The sequence below is a fragment of the Ochotona curzoniae genome, unplaced genomic scaffold (assembly GCF_017591425.1).
Source record: "Ochotona curzoniae isolate NIBS_2020 unplaced genomic scaffold, NIBS_Ocur_1.0 contig_1274, whole genome shotgun sequence".
In the NCBI taxonomy this organism is placed as follows: Eukaryota; Metazoa; Chordata; class Mammalia; order Lagomorpha; family Ochotonidae; genus Ochotona; species Ochotona curzoniae.
The window spans coordinates 3,223,602-3,247,113 of record NW_024465023.1 but is presented as its reverse complement, the minus strand read 5'-3'; the positions used below and the strand labels follow the sequence as shown (position 1 = coordinate 3,247,113).

The following is a 23,512-nucleotide window of genomic DNA, read 5'->3' as shown; positions in this document are numbered from 1 at the left end:
CTGGCTGCTCCACTTCCCATCCAGCTCCCTGTTTGTGGCCTGGGAAAGCAGTTGAGCACAGCCCAAAACCTTGGGACCCTGCATCTGCGTGGGAGACCCAGAAGAAGCTCCTGGTTTCAGATCAGCTCAGCTCCAGCCACTGTGGCCACTTGGGGAAGGAACCTGTGGATGGAAGATCTTTCTTTATCTCCTCTCTGTAAATCTGCCTTTTCAATAAAAATAAATAAAATTTAAAAGAAAAACAACAAAAAACAAATCTTTGAGATTCTTGAATAAAAATAACATTACATTTATATCTGTCTATATCTCTAGCAAAACTATTATTATCTATCCTAGGACTTCCCTCCCAAACCAAATGTAAACAATTAGCAAAATAATCATTTACCTTATAGAAGATCAAAAATAGGTCATCAAGTTTCCCATGCAAATCTCCTGAAATGCAAATAAAAATCACATTCAGTAGGAAACAAGGTGCAATGCCCACCATTTTAGTTTTGTTACAGATTTATTTATTTCATCTGAAATCCAAATTATAGAGAGAAGGACAAGACAGAGCAATATCTTTTACTCAGTGGCTCACTCTCCAAATGGCCACATTTGGAGAGCTGGACTTGGGCCGGCCAAAGCCAAGGACCAGGAGCTTCATCCAGGTCTGCTTATGTGGGTGTAGGGACCCAAGCACATGGGCTGTCTGCTGCTTTCTAGGCACGTTATCAGGGAGCTAGATTCAGAAGTAGAGCAGAAAGGACTTGAACCACTGCTCATATAGGATGCTAGTATTGTAGGTGATGCCAGCACTGAGCCGCAACACTGGGCTGCCATTGTATTATAAAATCTTAAAATGAAACACTGCTGATAAGGTTTTTACCCTCCAATGATGTTAATTCAAAGGTAATTTGGGGGGGGGGGCATTTAGGGAAACAATTAAAATGCTCCTATCTCATATTGAAAAAGTGCATGCTTCTGTTTCTGACACTTGCTTTCTGCTAATGTGTAGCCTGGGAGGCAGTGGTAATGACTCAGGTATATGGGTCCCTGCCACCCTTGTGGGAGACTTTGATAGAATTCCCAGTTCCCAGCTTTAGCATGGTTCAGTCCCAGCTGTTGCAGGCACTTGGTTAGTGCATAGTTGATAAAAGATCTATTATAAAACTATCCTTTCTTGGGTCTAGCATGATAGCCTAGTGACTAAAGTCCTATATGGGTGCCAGTTCTAATCCCGGCATCCCATCCAGGCAGCCTATTCAGTTCCCTGCTTGTGGCCTGGGAAAGCAGCGGAGGACGGCCCAAAGCCTAGGGACCCTGCACCCACAAGGGAGACACAGAAGAAGCTCTGGACTCCCAGCTTCAGATTGGCTCAGCTCCAGCCGTTGCAGCTGTCTGGGGAGTGAATCATCGGATGAAGATCTTCCTCTCTCTCTCCTCTTCTCTGTATATCTGACTTTCCAATAATAATAAAAAATAAATCTAAAAAAAAAACTATCATTTTTTTTTTTAGAATTTGCCTGGTACTCTTCTACCTCCTCTCAGGGCACAACATCTGGCCTGTTCACTCCAGCCATTTATGCAGTCTCACTCCCTCTGGGCCAAGCACTGTGCTGACATTTTATATGATTTATCCTGTTCAGTACTAACAATCCTGCTATGAGGCCAGTATTATTTTTATCATTCTCATTTTACAAATCAGGCTCAGAGTAGTTCTCAGGAACTTAGGCAGTTACCCAGTTACCAACTCTCCCAGAGCTGAAATTCAAACCCAACTTTATGTTGCTTCAAGCTCCAGCTGGGAGCAATTACTCCTGCTGAGGACACAGTAACCCCCAGGGGAGTAGCAACAGTAGCTATCTCAGCACTGAGTCCACAAGAGCCTCCCACAGTAGCTGGTGCACAGTAGGCACTCAATAAATACATTTAATCACTAAATGCATAGTTGTTTATAGCTGTTTACAGCTATTTTTTAAAGAGCAAGCACCAAAATGTAAAAATTGTGTGTGGTTGACATTCTTTAGATAGCAGTTATAGGAAATAAAAAAGAAAGCCAACTCAGGGAAAGCAAATGAATCTATGAAGTCCTTAATTTAAGAGCGTACATGTGAATATTCAAAAGCCCGATTTGAGTAACTATTGCTAGGTAAAATATCTGCCTTTCACAAGTTCTGCTAATAAATTTTTATTCTTTGGATAGAACCTAATTACCGCAGAATTTAATTTAGGAACACTTTTCCTCAGTTTGCTTAAAATCCCACAATCAAGATGAGCCAAATATATGCAACAGAAGACTCCAGTTATACTGAGGTTAATCAAATTAAAATCCCATGTCACCAGCACTTAATTATAAAACATAATTATAACATTACGATTAAGAGCATCATATTAAAGTTAATATATCATTGCATTTTTAAATATCATTGATTCAATATCGTCTCACTCCAAGTACAAGGAAATGAAGATAGAAGGTTTTTTTAATTTTATCAGTTTAAAATATAAATTTTTATTTATTTTAAAAATTTCCCTCAAAGTGCCTTGTCTTTCAAAAATTTAGGTATATAGAACCGTAATAGATGGCATGATAAAACAAATTGTCAGGCCTGGCATGGTAGCCCAGTGACTAAAGTCCTTGCCTTGCATGTGCTGAGATCCTATATGGGTGCTGCTTTGTCTCCTGGCTGCCCCACTTCCCATCCAGATCCCTGCCTGTGGCCTGGAAAAGCAGTGGAGGATGGCCCAGGGCCTTGGGACCCTGTACCCATGTGGGAGACCTGGAGGAAGCTCCTGGGTTTGGATCAGCTCAGCTCCAGTTATAGTGAACTCTTGGGGAGTGAACTAGCAGATGAAAGATCTTTCTCTCTGTCTCTCCTTCTCTCTTAAAAAATCTGCCTTTATAATAAATAAATAAATAAATCTAAAAAAAAAAGTGTTACAGTATATCAAGAGTTCAAGTGGGAGCCGGTAACACGCTGTAGTAAGCTAAGCCTCTGCCTGCCGTGCTGGCATTCCATATGGCACCAGTTCAAGTCCTGACTGTTCCACTCCCAATCCAGCTCCTTTCTTTGGAAAGCAGTGGAGGATAGCCCAGGTCCTTGGGCCCCTGTAGCCATCTGGGAGACCCAAAGTAAGCTCCAGGTTCCTGTTTTAGGACCAGCCCAACTCTGGCTGCTGCAGCCATTTGGAGAAGGAACCAGCAGATGGAAGGTCTCACTCCATGTCTCTGCTGCTTCTATAACCCTGTCCTTTCAAATAAAAATAGATAATTGTAAAAAAATTTAAAACTATGAGTACAGAACTGGTTATCATTTATAATGTAACTAGTGTAGAAAGTTTCCTATATTTAATACATGCTAAGATCTATTCTAAACAGGCATATTTAGATGTGCACATAAAATGCATCTTGACAGGCCTGGTGCCATGGCCTAGTGGCTAAAGTTCTTGCCCTGAACACGCCAGGATCCCATATGGGCACCGGTTCTAATCCCAGCAGCTCCACTTCCCATCCAGCTCCCTGCTTGTGGCCTGGGAAAACATTAGACGATGGCCCAAAGCCTTGGGACCCTGCACCCGCATGGGAGACCTGAAAGAGCTCCTGGCTCCTGGCTTCAGATTGGCGTAGCACCGGCCGTTGTGATCACTTGGGGAATGAATGAGTGGATGGAAGATCTTCCTCTCTCTCTCTCTCCTCTCTCTCCACTCTCTCTCTCTCTCTCTCTCTCTCTATATATATATATATATCTGACTTTGCAATAAAATTAATTTTTAAAAAATGCATCTTGACATTAATGGTAAATTTTGAACACAATTTCTCTCTCTTTCCTAATACCATCTTAAACAGAAAATGGTTTAGAAAAGATGACTCCAATTGTAAATTTTCAAACTGTAAAATATTTTAAGCTTTTAAATGTTCAATGATGACGAAACAGCCCATGTGCAATGGGCCATTTAAAACAGAAAACAATAATTGCTATGTTAAGAGAACACAATGATCTTTGGATTTCCCTCTAGCAGTGTTTCCACATGGACAAAGTCTGGAAATCAATGTTGAAGATGGGGGAACCTTTAAATTAATAGAATTATCCAATCAACCCATTTAGTAGCCTTTGTCTTATAATGGAAACTGAAATATCAGCCAAACGGGCTCATGATGGGAGTTGACAGATATGAAGTCACCTCAATGGGATACAGAAAAGCTGGTTTTTAATTCTGACCCTGCCATTGACTAGCTAAGGGTGCTTGGCAGGGGTGGGGCTAACACAGAAGCATATGTAACACACTTTTTTTTTGTCTTAGGGCCTCAATTACATTCTTAGTAGTGAAGGATATATCAACTAGACCATCTCTGTAAGAATCATTTGGTTCTTACACTATGGGATGCTAGGATTTCCTTGCCCTCTAAGTCTTTTTCCAGACTCTATTTATCAAACATGAGACTGCAATGGCTACTGTGGGGTTACTGGAAACATATTTGCTATTTTGGCTTTAACATGGTAGCAAATCCAGCCCTGGTGTCAGGCTGGCATGGCCTGCTGAGCCTCATGATTCGAAGTGCTTTATTTCCATGAAAAACAGTTAGGCCTGCTAGGGCCTGGCGTACAAGGCCTCTGGTGCTGAGATGCCACATTTGCTAGTCAGAGACGGGGTTTCCTGATTTGGTCACAATGGAGCCATTAGAAAATCTTCAGAAACCTGGGTTCCAGCATGAGGAATGTCGTTGCCACATAAAATGCCTCTCACCCCTGTCAAATGCTGTGAATAGAAATGGTTTAATTACATTGTCAAATCCACTTCTACCTACCAGAGTAAGAGAAACATGGGCTAAAAATTGATTTGGAAAAGAACCATCCCTGTTTTGTAAGCTAAAGGTTTAATTAGAAGTGAAGAGAATTGCTGTTCCTTCCACTCAGCCCATTCTCAGGCAGCTGTAAGCATGCTGAGCACCAACTGGGAAGAATTTCAGCGTGTGCTCTTTCTTGAAGCAATATCCTGCCAGGCTGACCTATATGATAACAAAATTTCAAATCTTGTTATTTAGAAGAACAAGAAACAGATTTCTGGGACCTTCCCACTCTTCTACAAGCTGGAGACCAGTTGGAACAATCTAAAACAGCAGCCAAGGGCAACAAGAAGAGTTTACTTTCTAGCCTGACTTGGGCTTTTGTCTACCAAGGGTAAGTGGCATGCAGAGACCCACCTAGAAAAAGCCACATGCAACAAAGATAATGAGAGCTAGACGGAGGGCAAAGAACACTTATTCCACCCATGAGTGGTTTTCCATATTAAAATGCTGCCTGCCTTTATAAAAAGCTATGAGTTCTTTTAATTTCTCACATAATTAATTCCTACCAGCTGGTATGCAAAACAAAGACAAGATGGGGAACAGTATTATCATGATAGATAATTCTATATTAACATTTTTCCCTTAACACCATCCAATTTACAGTTTTCAAGTTAGGCAAATGATGTAGGAGCAAGAGGCTCCCAAATATTAATTTGAAAACTCTACTCTGAGACTTACCACAGATTGTTATCTCTTTGGTGGGAGAGGTGTCTACATGAGTGAAATTCGGCTTGTGCATCAGGGCTTTCTTGGTTTCAAATAGCACTTCCAAGACATAATGAGCATGAAGTATCTGCAGGAGGAGGTGCAGAGAGAAGCAGAGGAAAGGGATGTAATAAACCAAGCAGAAAAGACATAACTGACAGAAAATAATAAATTGGAGTGAGTACAATTTTAGGTTGTTATATTTCAGGATCCCTCGAAATCATTCTCAGATTTGTCTACCACACAGCAAGCCCTTGGTAGACATTTGTAATTGAATGAATGAGTGGTTCCTAAGACATTTACATTTTTGTAATTGACATTATACATCTGCAAACACTTCTGGTCATTGTTGGTCCTTAGAGTTCAAAAGGTTGATGGGGAAAAAAAAGCAGACTCCTGTGCCCCAAAAACTGCAAAAAAATGTTAATAGTGATAAAAACAGGAGAGGAGCAGAAGACAATTAGCCTAGAGAATACGACACCTCCAATCCACATGGGAGTGCCTAGGTAACTATTCCTGGCTGTGGCACTTCACTTCAGCTTCCTCTTAATGAAAGTCTCAGGAAGCAGCAGCAATGGCTCAAGGAATCAACTCCCTCTCACCTAGAGCTAGATTTAATTCCTCATTCTTGGCCTCAACCTGGCCCCGTTTTGGCCATTGTAGACATCTAAAGAATGAGCAAGACAGGTGCTCCCTCCATGTATTTCTCTGCCTCGTCAGTAAATAAATGAATTTTTAAAAATAGAGAGCAAGCATGAGAAAGAGAATAAGGTGCCAGCATTATATAGTGGATCAAGCTGCTGCCAGCAATGCCAGCATCCCACATGGACACTGGTTCTAGTCCGAGCTGCTCCATTTTCAATCTAGCTCCTTGTTAATGCGCCTGGGAAAGCAGCAGAGCATAACACAAGCTGTTGGGCCTCTGCACCCATGTGGAAGACCCAAGAAAAGCTCCTGGTTTCTAATTTCTGCCTGGCCCAGCCCCAGCTGTCACAGCCATTTCGGGAGTGAGCCAGCAGCTGGAAGATCCCTCTCTTTGTCTCTCCTTTTCTCTCTATAACTCTGCCTTTCAAATAAATGAATAAATCTTTTAGAAAAAGAAAGAGAACAAGAAGTAAATAAAGTTTGTTGAAATGGTATTGCTTCTGTTTGTTGGGACATCTTGCCATCTGTGATAGAAACCAGGTATTGCTGGTCTCACAGATCATACAAATGTAGCCAGAACAGCTCCCGGAGAACTCCTGAGTCAGGCCTCCCAGGCACACTCCAATATTTCATATAGTCTGGAGAATTTTAAGAACAATGAGCATATTTACATAAAACATAATTATAAAATGTATTCCAATCCTCCAATAAAGCACTTGGATTATCTGCTATTTATTACTATTCATCCATTGCTCTTCTGCAGTTAGAACATTAATAAGATCATCATTTGGGGGTACAGGTTTAGTCTGTTTTTTTATAAAAAAATCTACATGTTATTCTCCCTTTTTAAAATCATAAAATACTTCAAGTACATACCCCAAAATATAACCAAGATGTGACTATCACACAAATTTAGCAGATGTTAGCACAACTTTATGTTCAAGAACTGTTTTCAACAGTGTTATCCAATATTGTGGCCACAAGCCACATAGGATATTAGGGAGTTGAAATGGAGCTAATCTGAACTGACAGGCAATGAAAGTGCAAAACTCATGGTAGATTTCAAAGACATGGTATGAAGGAAAAATGTGTAAGATATCACTAACAATTTTAATGTGATTGCATATTAAAATGATAATATTTTGTGATTAGTGCTGTGGTACACCGTATTAAGACACTAGCAGCAATGCTGGCTTCCCATATGGGTACCAATTTGAGACCCAGCTACTCCACTTCTAATCTAATTCTCCTCTAATGTTCCTGGGAAAGCACTGAAAGATGGCCCAAGTTCTTGGGCCCCAGCATTCTCATGGGAGACCCAGAAGGAACTTGGACCTGACCCAGCTTTGGTCATTGTAGGCATTTGGGGAGTGAACTAACAAGTTAGAACATCATTCTATGTCTTCCTGCTTCTTAACTCTGCCTTTCAAATAAAAATTAAGTCACTCTTATAAATGATAATATTTCACATATCAAATGTATTATTGAAATTGATTTCATCTGGCTACTTTTTTAGATTTATTTTTACTTATTTTACTTGAAAATTAGAGTTGCAAAGAGAGATGGCCAAGGCTGAGTTGTTCTGAAGCCAGGAGCTTCTTCTGGGTTTCCCATGTGGGAGCAGGGTCCCAAGGCTTTGGGCCGTCATCTAATGCTTTCCCAGGCCACAAGCAGGGAGCTGGATGGGAAGTGGAACAACTGGGACATGACCTGGCGCCCACATGGGATCCCAGCACTGCATGTGAAGATTAGCCTAAAAAGCCACTGCATCAGCCCCTGGATTGTTACTTGAAATTTCTGATGTACCAAGAAAATAGAAATTATGTATATGGCTCATTTCTACTAGAAAATGCTGCTTTAAATTATTGAAGGCTGAGAGGAGATCATAGCTATATATGGTTCAGATACCGCTTTAGGTATAGGTTTAAGGATAGGTAGAACCTGAGATTTCCATTTTCATACTTATAAAAATAAATTTTTCTATCACAGGCCCTTGAATATATGCTTTAAATCTGATGAAATACTTTTTGTGGGGGCAAGCATCAGGACGCAATGGGTTAAGCTGCTGCTTGGCACTTGGAGTGCCTGGGATTGAATTCTAGCTCCTCCACTTTTGATCTAGCTTCCTGCTGGTGTGCCGGTGAAGGCAGCAGGTTAGGACCCAAGTCCTTGAGCTCCTGCCACCTAGAAGGCAGAACCAGAGTTCCTGACTCCTGGCTTCGGCCTAGGCCAGCCCTGGCTACTGTGAGATTCTGGGGAGTGAACCAGCAGATGGAAACCCTCTCTGTGTTCTTCCCTCTTTGTTTGCCACTCTGCTTTTCCAGTAATAAATAAATAAAACTTTAAAATAAATCTGTTTTTAAAGAGACAGAAAATAGGATTTCTGAGAACTAGGAGGATATTGACTAACGAGGAAAGGTTCATACTTCACGTCTATCAAGACCTACTGGACTGCCATGCATTTTCCTCACAAAAAGCTTCTAAGTCCATTCAATCCACAACTGGAGTCAAAACTTGAACATGAACTTTCTGTTAGCCACATTTTAAAGTGATGTGCAAAAGTTCTTTTGTATAATGGTTTATGTCAGCACATCTACTGATTACCAACACTGGCTTCAGTGTTACCTTAACTAGCTTCTGTGGCTTTTTCTGGTCCATTTGTAGCACTGATCAGAATAATCTGCTCCCTAAAGAGGCAGTTTTGTTTTTCCAAAAAGTTAAATTAAATTAAGTTATTACTGAGAATATATTGCAACAATTAAAATTCTTATTATTAAAGTAGCTTTTCTGGATTCTAATTTGGCTAAACACTACTTTGCCTTGTTTTTAGAATTGGTCAGTTATCTATTTAGATATCTGTTAGAGAGGCAGAGAAAGAGCTCTGCCTCCAATTGCCTGCAGGGACTAGATTGAAGCCAGGCACCATGAACATGACATTGCTAAATACTCAAAATACTCAGATATTGGTTTTTACACTTGTAAACATATTCAGTTAAAGCATTGGCATCCTTTTAAAGACAATGAAGGAGGAAGATATTAACTTTTTTTTTTACAACTTTTTTTAATGGAAAGGCAGATATACAGAGAGGAGGAGGCACAGAAGGGAAGATCTTTCGTTTGTTGATTCATTCCCCAAGTGAGCGCAATGGCCAGAGCTGCGCCAAGCTAAATCCGGGAGCCCGGAGCTTCTTCTGGGTCTCCCACGCAGGTGCAGGGTCCCAAGGCCTTGGGCTGCCCTCAACTGCCTTCCCAGGCTACAAGCAGAGAGCAGGATGGGAAGCAGGGCTGCCAGGATTAGAACCTGTGCCCATATGGGATCCCAGAAGTGCAGGTGAGGACATGAGGCCGCTAGGCTACCATGCCGGGCCCAGAAAATACCAACTTTAAGGGCCATTAAAAAAAAAACCTAGTTTTTGAATGGACAGATATCTCATCTTTTTTAATTGGCACAAACATTTACTGAAAAGGGATAAAACAATAAAAAGTAATTTTCATTCTGCCCTAGACCTCAATCCCAAAATCCCTGGCCCCAGAAACAGCCACAGGTAAGTGTCTTCAGTACTTTTTTTCCAAGAATATTCTTTGAAAGCATACAAAAATCAATAGAACCACACATGAATATGCAAATATATATATAAGTGGAAAGACCCTTGAATAAATTGTGGTATTTCCATACAAAATAATATAAATTATATGGTTGAAAATAGGAAAGTACTGTGCCATTACACAATGGATGGACAGTAAAAACATGCCAAGAGAAGAAGGCAGACATAAAAGGGTATCTATTTTGGACAATTTCTTTCATATGAAATGTCCAGCTCAGAAAACCCCATAGATTTAGAAAACAAATTAGCGGTTGCCAAGGGCTGCAGGAGACATGAAAGGGATGTCACTGTTACTGAGGAGAGGACTTTGGGAATGATAATGTTCTGGAATAGCAGTGATAGTTGTATAACATATTGAATGTACTAAAAACCACTGATCATGTACTTTGAAATCATTAAAATCATTGATTTCATATAATACAAATTTTATCTCAATTTTTTAAAATAAAAAGTATCATTTATTTTATACATGGGAACATATTGAACAGTGCTTCGAATCTCCTTTTCCTTTTGCAGCAGCATAATTTTTTCATTTTTATGTAGTCAAAATTATCAATCTTTTCCATTATGGCTTCTTGGATTGATATATCTTTTAATTCCTTTAACATGTTAAGTACTTTTTGTGTATTAATGAGGGAGGGAGGGAGTCAGTGTGCAAGCACTCCTATCTGCTGATTCACTCTACAAATGTCTTCAATGACCAAGGCCTGACTAGGACAGAAATGGGAACCAGGAACTCAGTCCTGGTTTCCTACATGAGTGGCAGAGAAGCAGCTATGTGACTCGCCACCTGCCCCCTCCCATGACCTACATAAGCATCAAGCTGGAATCAGAAGCCAGAGCCCGGGGCCCACACAGAAGCACTCCAACAAGACCCAATCAGCGGCTCAACCATCAAGCCAGCTAGTTCCATTCTTTCTAGTTTGTCTCCATTTTCTTTCATGAATCCTATATTCCCCTACACTTGTTTTATTTGTACTGAGTTCTGACAAAAAAAAATATGATGGATTTCAACGTGGTTTTATACAAAAATAAACTTATCTTTCAATTCCACTTTTTAAATTACCCTTGTATATGAAAATCTGAAGACATGATTTAAAGCCTGCTCACTCCCAAAGAGGATTTAAATTTACTGCTGGCAGATGGCTAGGAGTACCAGTTATCTTGGATGATTTTAATTCAGTTTTGGAATGGGAAGATTCAAAGCTGAGCTTCAATTTCTGCAAAGCCACACAACTTTAAGTTCACTCTCCCTCCTACAGTTGCCCTTAATTTTTTATTTATTATTTTCTATTTTTTTAAAGATTTATTTTTATTATTTTTTCATTGGAAAGGCGGATATACAGAGAGGAGAGACAGAGAGGAAGATCTTCCGTCCGATGATTCACTCCCCAAGTGAGCGCAACGGGCCGATACTATGCCGATCCGAAGCCAGGAGCCTCTTCCGGGTCTCCCACGCGGGTGCAGGGTCCCAAAGCTTTGGGCCGTCCTCAACTGCCTTCCCGGGCCACAGGCAGGGAGCTGGAAGGGAAGCGGGGCTGCCAGGTTTAGAACCGGCGCCCATATGGGATCCCAGGTGTGCAAGGCGAGGACCTTTAACCACTTGCGCCACCGTGCCGGGCCCTATTTATTATTTTTTAACATTTTAAATTTTATTTTTATTGGAAAGGCAGATTTACAGAGAGAAGGAGAGGCAAAGAGGGACCTTCCCTTTGCTGGTTTGTTCTGCAAAGGGCCACAACAGCTGGAGTTGGTGCAGGGTCCCAAGGCTTTGGACCATCTTTCACAGCTTTGCTGGAGACCTGGAGCAAGCTCCTGGCTCCTGCCTCCTGGCTCCTGACTCCAGGCTTTGGAGCAGCTCAGCTCAGCTCAGCTCAGGTCTGGCTGTTGCAGCCATTTGGGGAATGAATAAGTAGATGTAAGACCTCTGTTTCTCTCTGCTTCCTTACTTCCCTCCACTTCTATTTCTCTTCCTCTCTCTGTAATGCTTTCTTATAAATGAATAGATACTTTTTAACAGTAAAGGAACATAAGCTAAAGGAAAAGAAATTTTAGACAATAGAAGCATACAATAGAGCAATCTACTCCACAACAGAATCCACATTTTTCTCAAGTACACATGCAACACTCTCCAGGGAGACCAGATGTTAGGTCACCAACTAAGCTTCAATAAACTTGAAAGGACTGAAATCATGTAAATCTTTGATTGCAATGGAATAAAGAAATAAATAACAGAAGCAACACTGGAAAATTCACAAATATGTATAAGAAAACTAAAAATATGTATTCACACAAAAATATGTACATGGACATTCATAGAAGCACTGTTCTTAATAGCCAAAATGTAGAAACAACCCAAGTATTCATCCATTTATAAATGGATAAGCAGAATGCAGTATACATTGGAATGCTATTCAGCCATGGAACAATACAAAGTAATAACATGATATAGAGGAACCTTAAAGATGCTATATTAAGAGGAAAAGCCAAACATAAAAGGATACATGTTATATAATTTCATTTATATGAAACATCCAGAATAGGCAAATCCACAGAAACAGAAAATAAAGCAGTGGTTGACTAGGGTAGTGGATGAAGGAATGGTAATGAGTATAGTCTTTCTTTTCGAGGTGATGAACATGTTCTAGAAATAGATACTGGCGATGGTTGCACAGCCTTGTGACTTGTACTAAAACTCATGGACTTGTACACTTTCAAATGGTGAATAATATGGTAGGCAAATCGTACCTTGGAAAACAGGGAGGGGAAGGTGCCATGCATTCGAGGAAACTGCAAAGCACAGGCAACTCATAATGTGAAATGCATTTCTGCAATGGTGTTTTAATCCATGTAGCCATTCATTCATTCAACAATCATTGGGCACGTGTTATGTAGAAGAATCACGGAAATGTCTGCTTCCACTTGCCTGTTGCTTCTTGAAGGCCTCAATTAGTAAGTCAATATCAGCAAAAGTGAGAGGAAATTCCAGTCGAGGTCCTTCATAGGAGTCGGGGACGTCTACCAACTCCACATAGTCCTTTCTATCCTTGATATCCTGAAGTGTGCGTTCAAAAAGTCTACTTGCTAATTCTGGAAAAACAAAAGACAGAAGGGTCCGTAAGGAGAGTGGAAATCAACACTTCAGCACTTCCATAGGATAACTAGATACTCCCCTCTTACCAGGAGGAGTGATGAGTTCTGGGACCACCAGCTACATTTACATGCATTATTAGCATCTCTTCCTGGGTCCATGTTGTACCAAAGGAGAGAGCCCAGGCTCATGGGGAAGCACAGTGAAATCTGGTGGAGTCAAGGTATTTTGAGCCCCAGCTCCAAATGTGTCACCTATTCTTACATCTAAGATTTTTTTATATATAAGGCTAGAATCATAACAATATACTGTATTTGGTTCAAACATCTGCTACTATTCAGGATCCACAGAGAATTAAACCACAGCATTCAATTTTCCCCATTAAACACTTCAGAGGGTTTTTACTTAGCTTTAATTGATTTGTTTCTCTCTTCACAGAAGAAATAAATTTTCTGACATGGTTTTCTTTCTTTTTTTTCTTGGTAACAAAGCAGATGAAGTTAAATGACAAGCCATAGATAGAAATACCCAAAGGGCTTCTTTCCCTCAGAGAGAGTTTGCTATTTAACAGATTGCCTCCGATGCCCATTTTAGTAGGTGCTGAAACCCAGGATCCCTTCTTGCTTGATTGCCCAGGAAACAACCCAAGGACAGAAATTCAGACGATTTTAGTGCAAAAAGAGGAAGGGCTTTGGGGTAAATGTTAGGTTAATTGCTATCAACTGAAGATATATTTTTTTCATGAGCTGGTTCTGTTAACCCCCAATTCTCCCAACTTCCAGCCATGTTCTTTTTAATGTAATTTTACAATCATTCTCCTGCACAGTCTATTTTTGCCTCCCTTCCAGCTGAGCTTGGCTCATGACTGGTATTTGCCTAAGGGATGTAGTGTAAGTCACATATACCAACTGAAAGGCAGGTTTTGGGATGTCTTGTACACTTTGACATGCTTGTTTTCACAACTGTATGCCATTTGCGAAGCCCAGGCTGGCCTACCGAAAGATCCAAGCCTCAGTGGGCTAGATCTGAGCCATCCTGGCCAAGGCTGTCCCAGATCAACTTCAGCCAGCAGATCCCCAGATACACAGGTGAACCCCAGCCCAGGCCTCCAAAACTGTTAAATCAACGTTGCTAGGATCAGAGGTGTTTGGCTAATCTGTAGACTTGCTAGCAAAAGAAACCTTTATTATATGCTAATGTGGCCGCTTAATATGCAACATCATTGCAGAAACAGGTAAATGATTCAAAAACAATGACATATTCTTTAATTCTGACTTGCTACTAAGGCCATTCTTCAGAAGTTCTCTGCAAATAGCTTCTGTCTTTTTGAATATTTAGACTGATGACATTTGGAAGGTACAATGCTAGCAGCTGCAGACAGAATGGATTTTACAGAATACATTTTTTTCATGATCTGGTTAACACTGAGAAATTACAATTACAAACTAAACTTGAAAAACATTTTTAAAGCAAATCAGAATAATTAGTTTTTTAAAATAATTTCTAAATTACTGTGCACCTCAACATTTTTTGATGGAGGTTGATAATGTTTCAGAAGAAGAGAAATTAAGGACTAATAATGTTTGTCTTTAGTGTACTCCAGTGGGGACTATTATTCTCATTAGGATTCACTTTGAGACTTAAGAATAACTTTATTCTTTCAATGAATACTTGGGAGTTACAGATACAGGGCATTTTGATAAAATTTATCTCAGACTCATTACATGGGACCATAAAGCCTCGATATTCAACTGCAGTAATGATTGTATTATCCATTTCAATTTGATAGTCATTCTGTTTTTTCTTTTAATGATTCATTTATTTAATCGAAAGACAGAGTTACCGAGAGAGGGGAAAGATACAGAGAGAAAGAGAGATTTTCCATCCTGTGGTTCACTTTCCCAAATTATTGTAATGGCCAGGCTGGGCCAGGCTGAAGCCAGGAGTCAGGAACTCCATTCAGATCTCCCACACAGATTTCAGGGGCTAAATACTTGGGCCATCTTCTATTGCCTTCCCAGGTACATTAGAAGGAAACTATATCAGAAGTGGAGCACTCACGGCTCCAGCTAGCACCCATATGGGATACCAGTATGGCAGCTTAATCTGCACATAGCACCAGCCCCTTTTATTTTAATTTTTATTTATGTATATCATTGGCAGTCATTCTTGGGAATGAACCTTGTTCTAAAGGGAATGCTTGTGCCTAGCACGGTAGCCTAGTGGCTAAAGTTCTCACTTTTCACATGCTGGGATCTCATATGGGCACCAGTTCTAATCCCTGCTGCTCCACTTCCCATCCAGCTCCCTACTAGTGGCCTGAGGAAGCAGTAGAGAACCTTGGGAACCTGCACCTGCATGGGAGACCTGGAGGATGCTCCTGGCTCCTGGCTTTGGATCAACTCAGCTCCAGCCATTGCAGCTACTTGGGGAGTGAACCAGCAGATAGAGGATCTTCCTCTCTGTCTCTCCTCCTCTCTGTATATCTGACTTTCCAATAAAAATCAATACATATTTTTTTAAAAGGAGAGGTTTTCCTTTCTTGACTCTACACACTGAAATATTAAACAACTCTGAGAAAAACAACAACAACAACAACACTTGGGGGGGGGCTGTCATTGTGGCACTACTAGTTAAGCCACCTCCTGCAATGCTGGTATCCCATTATGCACTGGTTTCAGTCCCAGTTGTTCTGCTTCCAATATAGCTCCCTGCTAATGTGCCTGGAAAGGTAGCAGAATGTTGCCCAAGACCTTGGGCTCCTGCAGCGACATAGGAAACCTGGAAGAAGCCCCTGGCTTTGGCCTAGCCCAGCCCTGGCTATTGTAGCCATTTGGGGAATGAATCAGTGAATGGAGGAAGATCTCTCTCTCTCTCTCTCTCTTCCCCAACCCCTGCCCCTAACTCTGTTTTCCAAATAAATAAACGGAATCTTTTAAAAATAAGTCAAATAAAACCTAGCAGCTTTACCATATCATCTAACAGGGTTAAAAACTATTGTTACAGTCTGTACAAACTAAAGCACATGTGGTCCCAGCAAGGATTTTGGAATTTAGATGGAGAGGGTCCTGTGGTGTGGCTGCAGTGCTGACATTTAAATAGAGGGAAAAGAAGCCAAGGGAACAGGTAGCTATATAGATGGCATTGCCTATGGAGATGTCCACTGCATCCCCTATCCAAGTGCCCAGAGACCATGGAAACCTCCCTGGTCACATCCTTCCGTGCCTACAACTGTAGCCTGATTGGCCCTTCAGACTCTAGAGCCCAGGTAAGGAGATGAAGACTCTCCCAGGTAAAATATCACCCAGGGCCTCATACGTGCTTGCACACTGAGGTGGATTCCGCTTCGTGCCTAGCATTCCACGGGTTAGTATTTCATCTTCCTCGTCTCTATTGCCCTTGCTTCCTCCCTGGTCTACCCTTTCTGTCTCCACTTTGGATAATTTCTCTTCCTCCTTCAAAACTAAGCAACCTTCCCAGGTTGAATCCCAAACCATACATTTTCCATAGTATCACAATGATAATGATTGTGAGGAAATCACCTACTTACTGAATGCTTATTGTCAGGCAGTCTTAAGCTTTTTACACATGTATATTCATGTAATGATCCTAGCTACCTCACAAGACAAATCTTGCTATTATCCCCATCTTATACATGAGGACAACAGGGCACAATACATGAATGGGAAAGAGGGAACTCAACCCAGACAAACTATTTCCAAATCCAAATTGTAACCACTACATTATTGCTATACATAAAAACATAAATATTTCATACCTCCCCCACACGTTATTATCTATATACTTGGAATACATTATCTCATCTTTTTGAGACATATAAAACAAATTATTCTATTTTCCCAATCATTACCTTCAGCTATGCTCTTCTTTAAATGTAATTTAAAAATTTTAACAGACATACAAATATTACATTATTACATATGTATGGAGTACTATGTGATTTTTCACTGCATGTCTATCTAATCAGGGTAAATATATATTATCCTTTAGGACAACTAACATTTCTTTGTAGTGAATATGTCCAAAAATTCTATCTTGTAAGCTTCTTTATAGAGGAAATACACAACACCCATGCTCTCCTAACCTCCTGCCCATTAGCCACCTGAGACATCAAGCCAATTAGCACTCTGTCTTAAGAATAAAATTGAAATACTACTTTCCTTCTTTAAAAAAATAAGCTCAGTCTCATCTTTTCTTCCATAGATTTGCTAACCCTCATTCCTTAAAACTTCAGTGATGGGCCCTGTGTGGTGGCCTAGTAGCTAAAGTTCTCGCCTTGCATGCGCCAAGATCCTATAGGGGCGCAGGTTCTAATACCAGCGGCCACACTTTCCATCCAGCTCCCTGCTTCTGGCCTGGAAAGGCAGACAATGATGGTCCAAAGCCTTGGGACCCTGCACCCATGTGGGAAATATGGAAGAAGCGCCTAGCTCCTGGCTTTGGATCAGCTCAGCTCTGGCCACTGTGGCCACTTGGGTAGTGAACCAGTGGACAAAAGAGCTTTTTCTCTATATCTCTGCCTTTCCAATAAAAATAAATAAATCTTTTTTTTTAAGTTCAGTGATAAATGCAAGGATATTTCAGAAAGCTCATGGACAGGGTCAGCAATGTGGCACAGTAGGTTAAACTGCTGCTTGTGACTGACATACTTTATCAAAGTGCTGCTTTAAATCCTGGCTGCTCTGCTTCTGACTCCGCTTCCTGCTAATACACTTGGGAGTATAGCAGATGATGGCCCAAGTACTTGGACCCTTTCTACCCACATGGTAAACCTCAAATGGTGTTCTCCTGGCTCCTTGCTTCAGCTTGGCCCAACTCTGGCCATTGCAGTCTATGTGAGGATTGGGAAAGCTGGAACTCTTTCTCTATAGTCACCCTCTCTCTGTCATTATACATTTCAAGTAAAATAAATCTTAAAATGAAAAAAGGGTCATGAAAAAATGGAACCAGGTGTGAGTGTTTGGCTTAATGATTAAAACACTGATTGGGTTGTCCATATCCCACTCAGAGTGCCTGGGTCACAGTCCCAGCTCCAAATCCAATTTGTTTCCTGTTAATGTGTACCCTAAGAAGCAGCGTATGATAGCTCAAGTACTTGGGCCCTGATATCTGCTTGGGAGTCCTAGATTGAATTCCTGTCTCCTGATGTGGTGCAGCCCCAGCCCTAGCTGTAACAGGTATCGAGGGGCTGAACCAGCAGATGGGAAGTCTCCTGATGTGGTCCTGATGCAGCCCTAACTGTAACAGCTATGCAGAACCAACAGATGGCAAGTCTCTTTTTCTGTCTGTCTTTCACAGAAATGTATTTTTAATACAAAAATGAAATCAATACGTAGGTCTATTTTGATGTAAATAATTTTGAAATCCAAGCATAATTTATTAATAATATACGTTTCCACAAACTTTTAAATGTACCTTTAAAGCACCGTTTCCCTGAACCAATTCTTAGTGGAAACTACTCAAGGCCCAGTGCAATAGCCTAGTGGCTAAATCCTTCTCCTTGCATGCACCACGATCCCATATGGGCACCACTTCGTGTCCAGGCTGATCCACTTCCCTTCCAGCTCCCTGCTTGTAGCCTAGGAAAACAGTGGAGGACGGCCCAAAGCCTTAGGACCCTGCACTCATGTAGGAGATCCAAAAGAAGCTCCTGGCTCCTGGCTTGGCTCTGGCTGTTGCAGCCACATGGGGACTGAACCAGTGGATGGAAGATCTTTCTGTCTCTTCTCTGTTAATCTGACTTTCCAATAAAAAAAAAAAATTTAAGTACTCAGAATATTAGTCAATTTCAAATCATAATTCTTCCTTTGACTTGCAGCAACATAAAAAGGATTAACAAAAATTCTCTTCTAATAGTTAATGTGTGGCATGTACAAAAACAATCAAAATTTTTAATATTTGTAATGAATATACTATCCTTATTGACTATTACTATTATAATTACTTGTAATTATCAATGCCAACATATATAAAGATTTGTGTAACATATAATTTTTATTAATCATTACCTATTTGATTTATAATTTTTGTCAACATGAACCTAAGCTAATTAAATATAATAAAATCTTAAATTGTAACTACATGATACCTTTTGAAATTGTTATAAGAAAAATATCTCAAAAATACCCCCCACACGCAATCTTATTTTTCTCCACTACAGACTCAAAATCTCACAGGAAAAATTTTAAAGCCCATAATTAAAAAAAAAAAAATCTGCTTCTACCACCTACATGTCACTTTGAACACAAGCTCCAGATATTGTTGGAAAAAGAAAAGCCTCAATTGAACCAAATTCAGTTATTTCATTTCCCATTTTCAAATCTGGAGCAAATCCATTGTTGTTCCCTGTAATAAATTCAATGAATATCAAAATGACACTTCATAAAATTCAGTAACTTGTTCTGATATTTTGAAAAATCGAAAAACTAGGAATGGAAGGATACTTCCTTAACATTAATTTTTAAAATGTATATAAACAATCATGGTTTTTCCACTAAATCATTAACAAAACAATAATGCCCACTTTCAGTGTTTAACATTTTCTATCTCCAGACAACGGGATGAGACACGAACATTAACTAAGAGCAGTCAAACATAAAAATAAGATCAAATAATTATATTCAAGAAAACACATTTATAAACTCAGAATTGGAGGCCAGCAGTGTGGCATAACAAGCTAAGCCTCTAGCTGCAGTGCCAGCACCCCATGTGGGCGTTGGTTAGAGTTCTGGCTGCTCCACTCCTGCTCCAGCTCCCTCCTAATGGCCTGGTAAAGCAGTGGAGAATGTCCCAAGTGCTTGGACCCCTGCACCAGTCTGAGAGATCTGGAATAGAATCCTGGCTCTCCTGGCTTCGGAGAAGCCCAGTTCTGGCCACCGCAGCTATTTGGGGGGGGTGCAAATCACTGCATAGAAAATTAATCTCTCTCTCTCCCTGTCTCTGCTTCTCTTTTAGTAATTCTGCCTCTCAGATAAAAATAAATAAATCTTAAGAAAGAATCCCTTTTAAAAAAACAAACCTCAAAATTGATGGGGGAATTAAATATGATACTGAGTGAGATTAATCACACTGGTTTGAAACACAGCTTCATCATTGCTAAGATGAATGCTCTAGAGAGGTCACCCTCTAAGCATTAGATTCTGCATCTACAAAAAGGATTTAATAATAGTAATCTCACTGGTTTCTCATAAATATCAAGTGAAATTATGTATTTAAACACTTAAATATATGGTACATGGTAAACATTTAATAAATAACAACAATAATTATTTCATTAACATTTCTATTTAATGGGAGTAGACTATAAGATAAAAATAGATATAAATCAAAAGCAGTTTTACTAAATACCAACAATAATCAATGCGCACATGCAATGGGAAAAACATGCTATTCACCATAGCAACAAAAACCATAAAAAACCCAATTTGATATGACATTTTGGGTGATTTAGGAAGCAGGAAAAGATGTCAAAATGATGCTTGCACATATTCCATCGATTCCGTCTATCCCCCCTCCCTTCTCCCACCAGTCTCTATTTAAAACTACTGCCTATGTGTGGTAGCCTTGGCCTTTTGCCTGTGGTAGGACGCTGATGTGAACAGTTCACTGGGAAAGTTGGTGTGTTCTCTCGTCCCAGAAAGTTCCATGAACTTGTTTTGAGCTGCTAAAGTAGCAGAACTGAGCAGAGAATGGTGACATTGCAAGGACAAGAACTGCTTTCAGGTTACCCTTCACCTTTGGGACATTCAAAATCTTGCAAGGTACTTTGTGCCTCAGAGTTAAAAACATTCATCTGGCCTTGATTTCTGGAGTAATTAATAATCTTATGGCCTCTAAAACTACTCTGCTGAGAAATCAAATCACTTCAGAAAAACAGGCCTAAGTGGGACTTATCTGAAATCTATTAGATATCAACCTCCAACAATAATCTATAAATCTCCCTGTTGGCTATACTGTAATAATGAAATCACTATGATTCTCATATGACTATATAAAGATGAATAAAAGAATAGACCAGAATTGTGCCCAATTACACATTTTTAAAATAAGTATATTATGAGGGAAGGAATATACAGAGATACTTTAAAAAGTCATGAAAACTGAATCAAATGATAAGTTGTTGAGGGGCAAGACTGCCTGGGATGCCCACATTCATACTGGAGTCCCTGGATTCACATCCTGACTCTGCTTCCAGTCCAGCTTCCTGCTGATGGGACCCTGGGAGGCAGCAGGTGATGGCTCAAGTACTTAGATCCCTGCCACCCACATAAGAAACCCTGATACGGTTCCAGGCTTTTGTAAGCATTTGGAGAGTGAAGCAGAAAATGGAAGACCTATCTCTGTATGTGTCTTCTTTCAAGTAAAAAGAAAATAAATAAAAAACTTTTAAAGATAAGTTTATTTAGGTGCTAGATTTTGAGATCCACGTATATGCAGAATCTTCAAAATGTTCATGGAAAATGTATTATGGGAAAAACTGAATGAATTTAATTGTTTTTCATTAAAATAAATTTATCACAACAGGTATTTGACACAATGCCATTTAGGATGGTTGCATCCCATGTCTCAGCACTTAATTCCCTAATTCAAACCCTAGTTCCACTTGCAAACCAGCCTCCTGCTGACATATTCCCTGAGAGGGAGCACGTGGTGTCTCAAGCCCCTGGTCCCTGTCAGCCATGTGCTTGGCTTTGGCTTCACCCGGCCCTGGCTATGGTGAGTCAGACGATGGTGGAGCTCACTGTATTTGTCTGTCCTTTTCTCTCCCTCTCCCTCTATGCAAATAAAAATAAACAAGATTATTTTAAATTTATCTTTTAATTCTATTTTCCACAAATTTTTTTAAGTATCTTAGTATTAGAAATCAGTAATAAAAAGATCTATTAAATATGTGTAACAAAAGACGACTATTTGCAAATTTTGTGTGAAGTTATGTTTTTAGATTATTCTCAACCACTGAACATTAAAGTTTTCTTATTTAGTTCCACAGTGAAATCTAAACTTCATAATCTACTAAAACATTTCTAACTGAAACCATAAAACTATCAAGAAATATGGCCATAGTGATTCACATATTAAATATTTTAGAATCTTCTAAGTTAAAAGCAAAAATTTACAAAGAAAACACGATATTTAGGCTTAAAAGAAAAGATGCTTTGAATAATTCATGAATGCAAATGTCCTAAACTTGATGAAAAATAGATATCATAGAATCTCAGCCAATCTCCAGCAGAATAAATAAAAATGAAATCTCATCAAGGCACATTATGGTTACAACACTGCTCTTATTCAACCCTAGGTTGGTATGCTTCCTGTCCCTCTCCAAGGTGGCTATGCCATTCATTTGTAACAGCTTTGTCATAGTTTGTATTCTACTTTATTATTACCCTTATGCACACACAGGTGGCCCTTACACACATACGTGTATGCATTTCTTATTTTAATTATTACTTTGAGGGGAATGTGAAACATCGTCTTGGTTGTAAGAATCAGAGATGCAAAAAGATACTCAGGGAAGCATCCCACCTCCTTCATTCCTTCACCCAAGCCCCATTCTCAGTTTCTGCTGTGTTTTTAACTCATCCCCTGCAGGTGAGTAATGTAACTGATTTCTGATCTACCCTATAGGTTTATTGTGTATCTATTTGTATTCAATATTAATGTTCTATTAGAGAAAGATTTCTTAAACAGGATACAGAATATATTCAGCATAAAGAAAACAACCCAGTAGGAAAACCAAAAACCTAAACAGGCACTTCGCCAAATGATGGGGCCACATGACCAATAAATACACACAAAGATGAACAACTTCACTGCTCACCAGGAAAATGCAAATTAAAGCAGAAATACAGTGACACTACAAACAAATCAGAATAGTTAAAATGAAAAGGATGAATGATTCCAAGTGTTGGTGAAGATGAAGAACAACTTGGTGGGAATACAGCTTGGTACAATCACCTTATAAAACTGTCAATCTAATAATATTGAATGTGTACACTTGTGTGTCCTATCACCAAAATTTTCATCCTTGGGTTGTTGTATATTGTTATAACAATGTCACCCAATGAGCTATGCCTCCCTGCGTACACTTTTACAACACAACACTGCTACTCCTTATAACAAGAGACAGACGTTTTTAAAATTTTTTTCTTTATTTTCATTTTAGTTGAAAAGCAGAGACAGACTTTTGAAGTGCTGGTTCATTCTCCAAATGCTCATCACAGCCCAGGATGGGACAAGCTAAAGCCAGGAGCCCAGGGCTTAGACATGTATCCCACTATAGCTGTCAAGGATGCAACTACTGGAGCCATCATCTATGGTCTTCCAATGTTTACATTAGCAAGAAGCTGCAAACAGAAGTCCTGGGACTTGAACCAGGCACTCTATCACAGATGCAGGCATCCCAAGAGGGATCTTAACTGCTGCACCAGACACCATCCCCCAATCGGATATTTCTTAACCACTTTAATTCCATGACTGACTCTATGACTTGTTTCAACCAGTTGAATATGCTAGAGCTGATTTCTCTTTGTTCAAGTGCATAGATCTTAAAAACCTTACAGCTTCTACCTTTGCCCTCTGGGACTCAACCACTAAAACAGGTTAGGCCACCACCTG

General features: G+C 39.9%; 1 protein-coding gene across 1 annotated transcript in view; it reads right to left on the bottom strand.

Moving 5' to 3' along the window:
- Nucleotides 1-23,512, bottom strand: part of PPEF1 (protein phosphatase with EF-hand domain 1) — an 89,717-nt gene that overhangs the window by 46,036 nt on the left and 20,169 nt on the right. The window contains exons 4-6 of the mRNA XM_041002589.1: nucleotides 12,710-12,873; nucleotides 5,507-5,621; nucleotides 386-432 (exon numbers count right to left, since the gene is read on the bottom strand). Of these exons, the coding sequence (XP_040858523.1) occupies nucleotides 386-432; nucleotides 5,507-5,621; nucleotides 12,710-12,873 (326 nt within the window). The remainder of the gene's footprint in view (nucleotides 1-385; nucleotides 433-5,506; nucleotides 5,622-12,709; nucleotides 12,874-23,512) is intronic.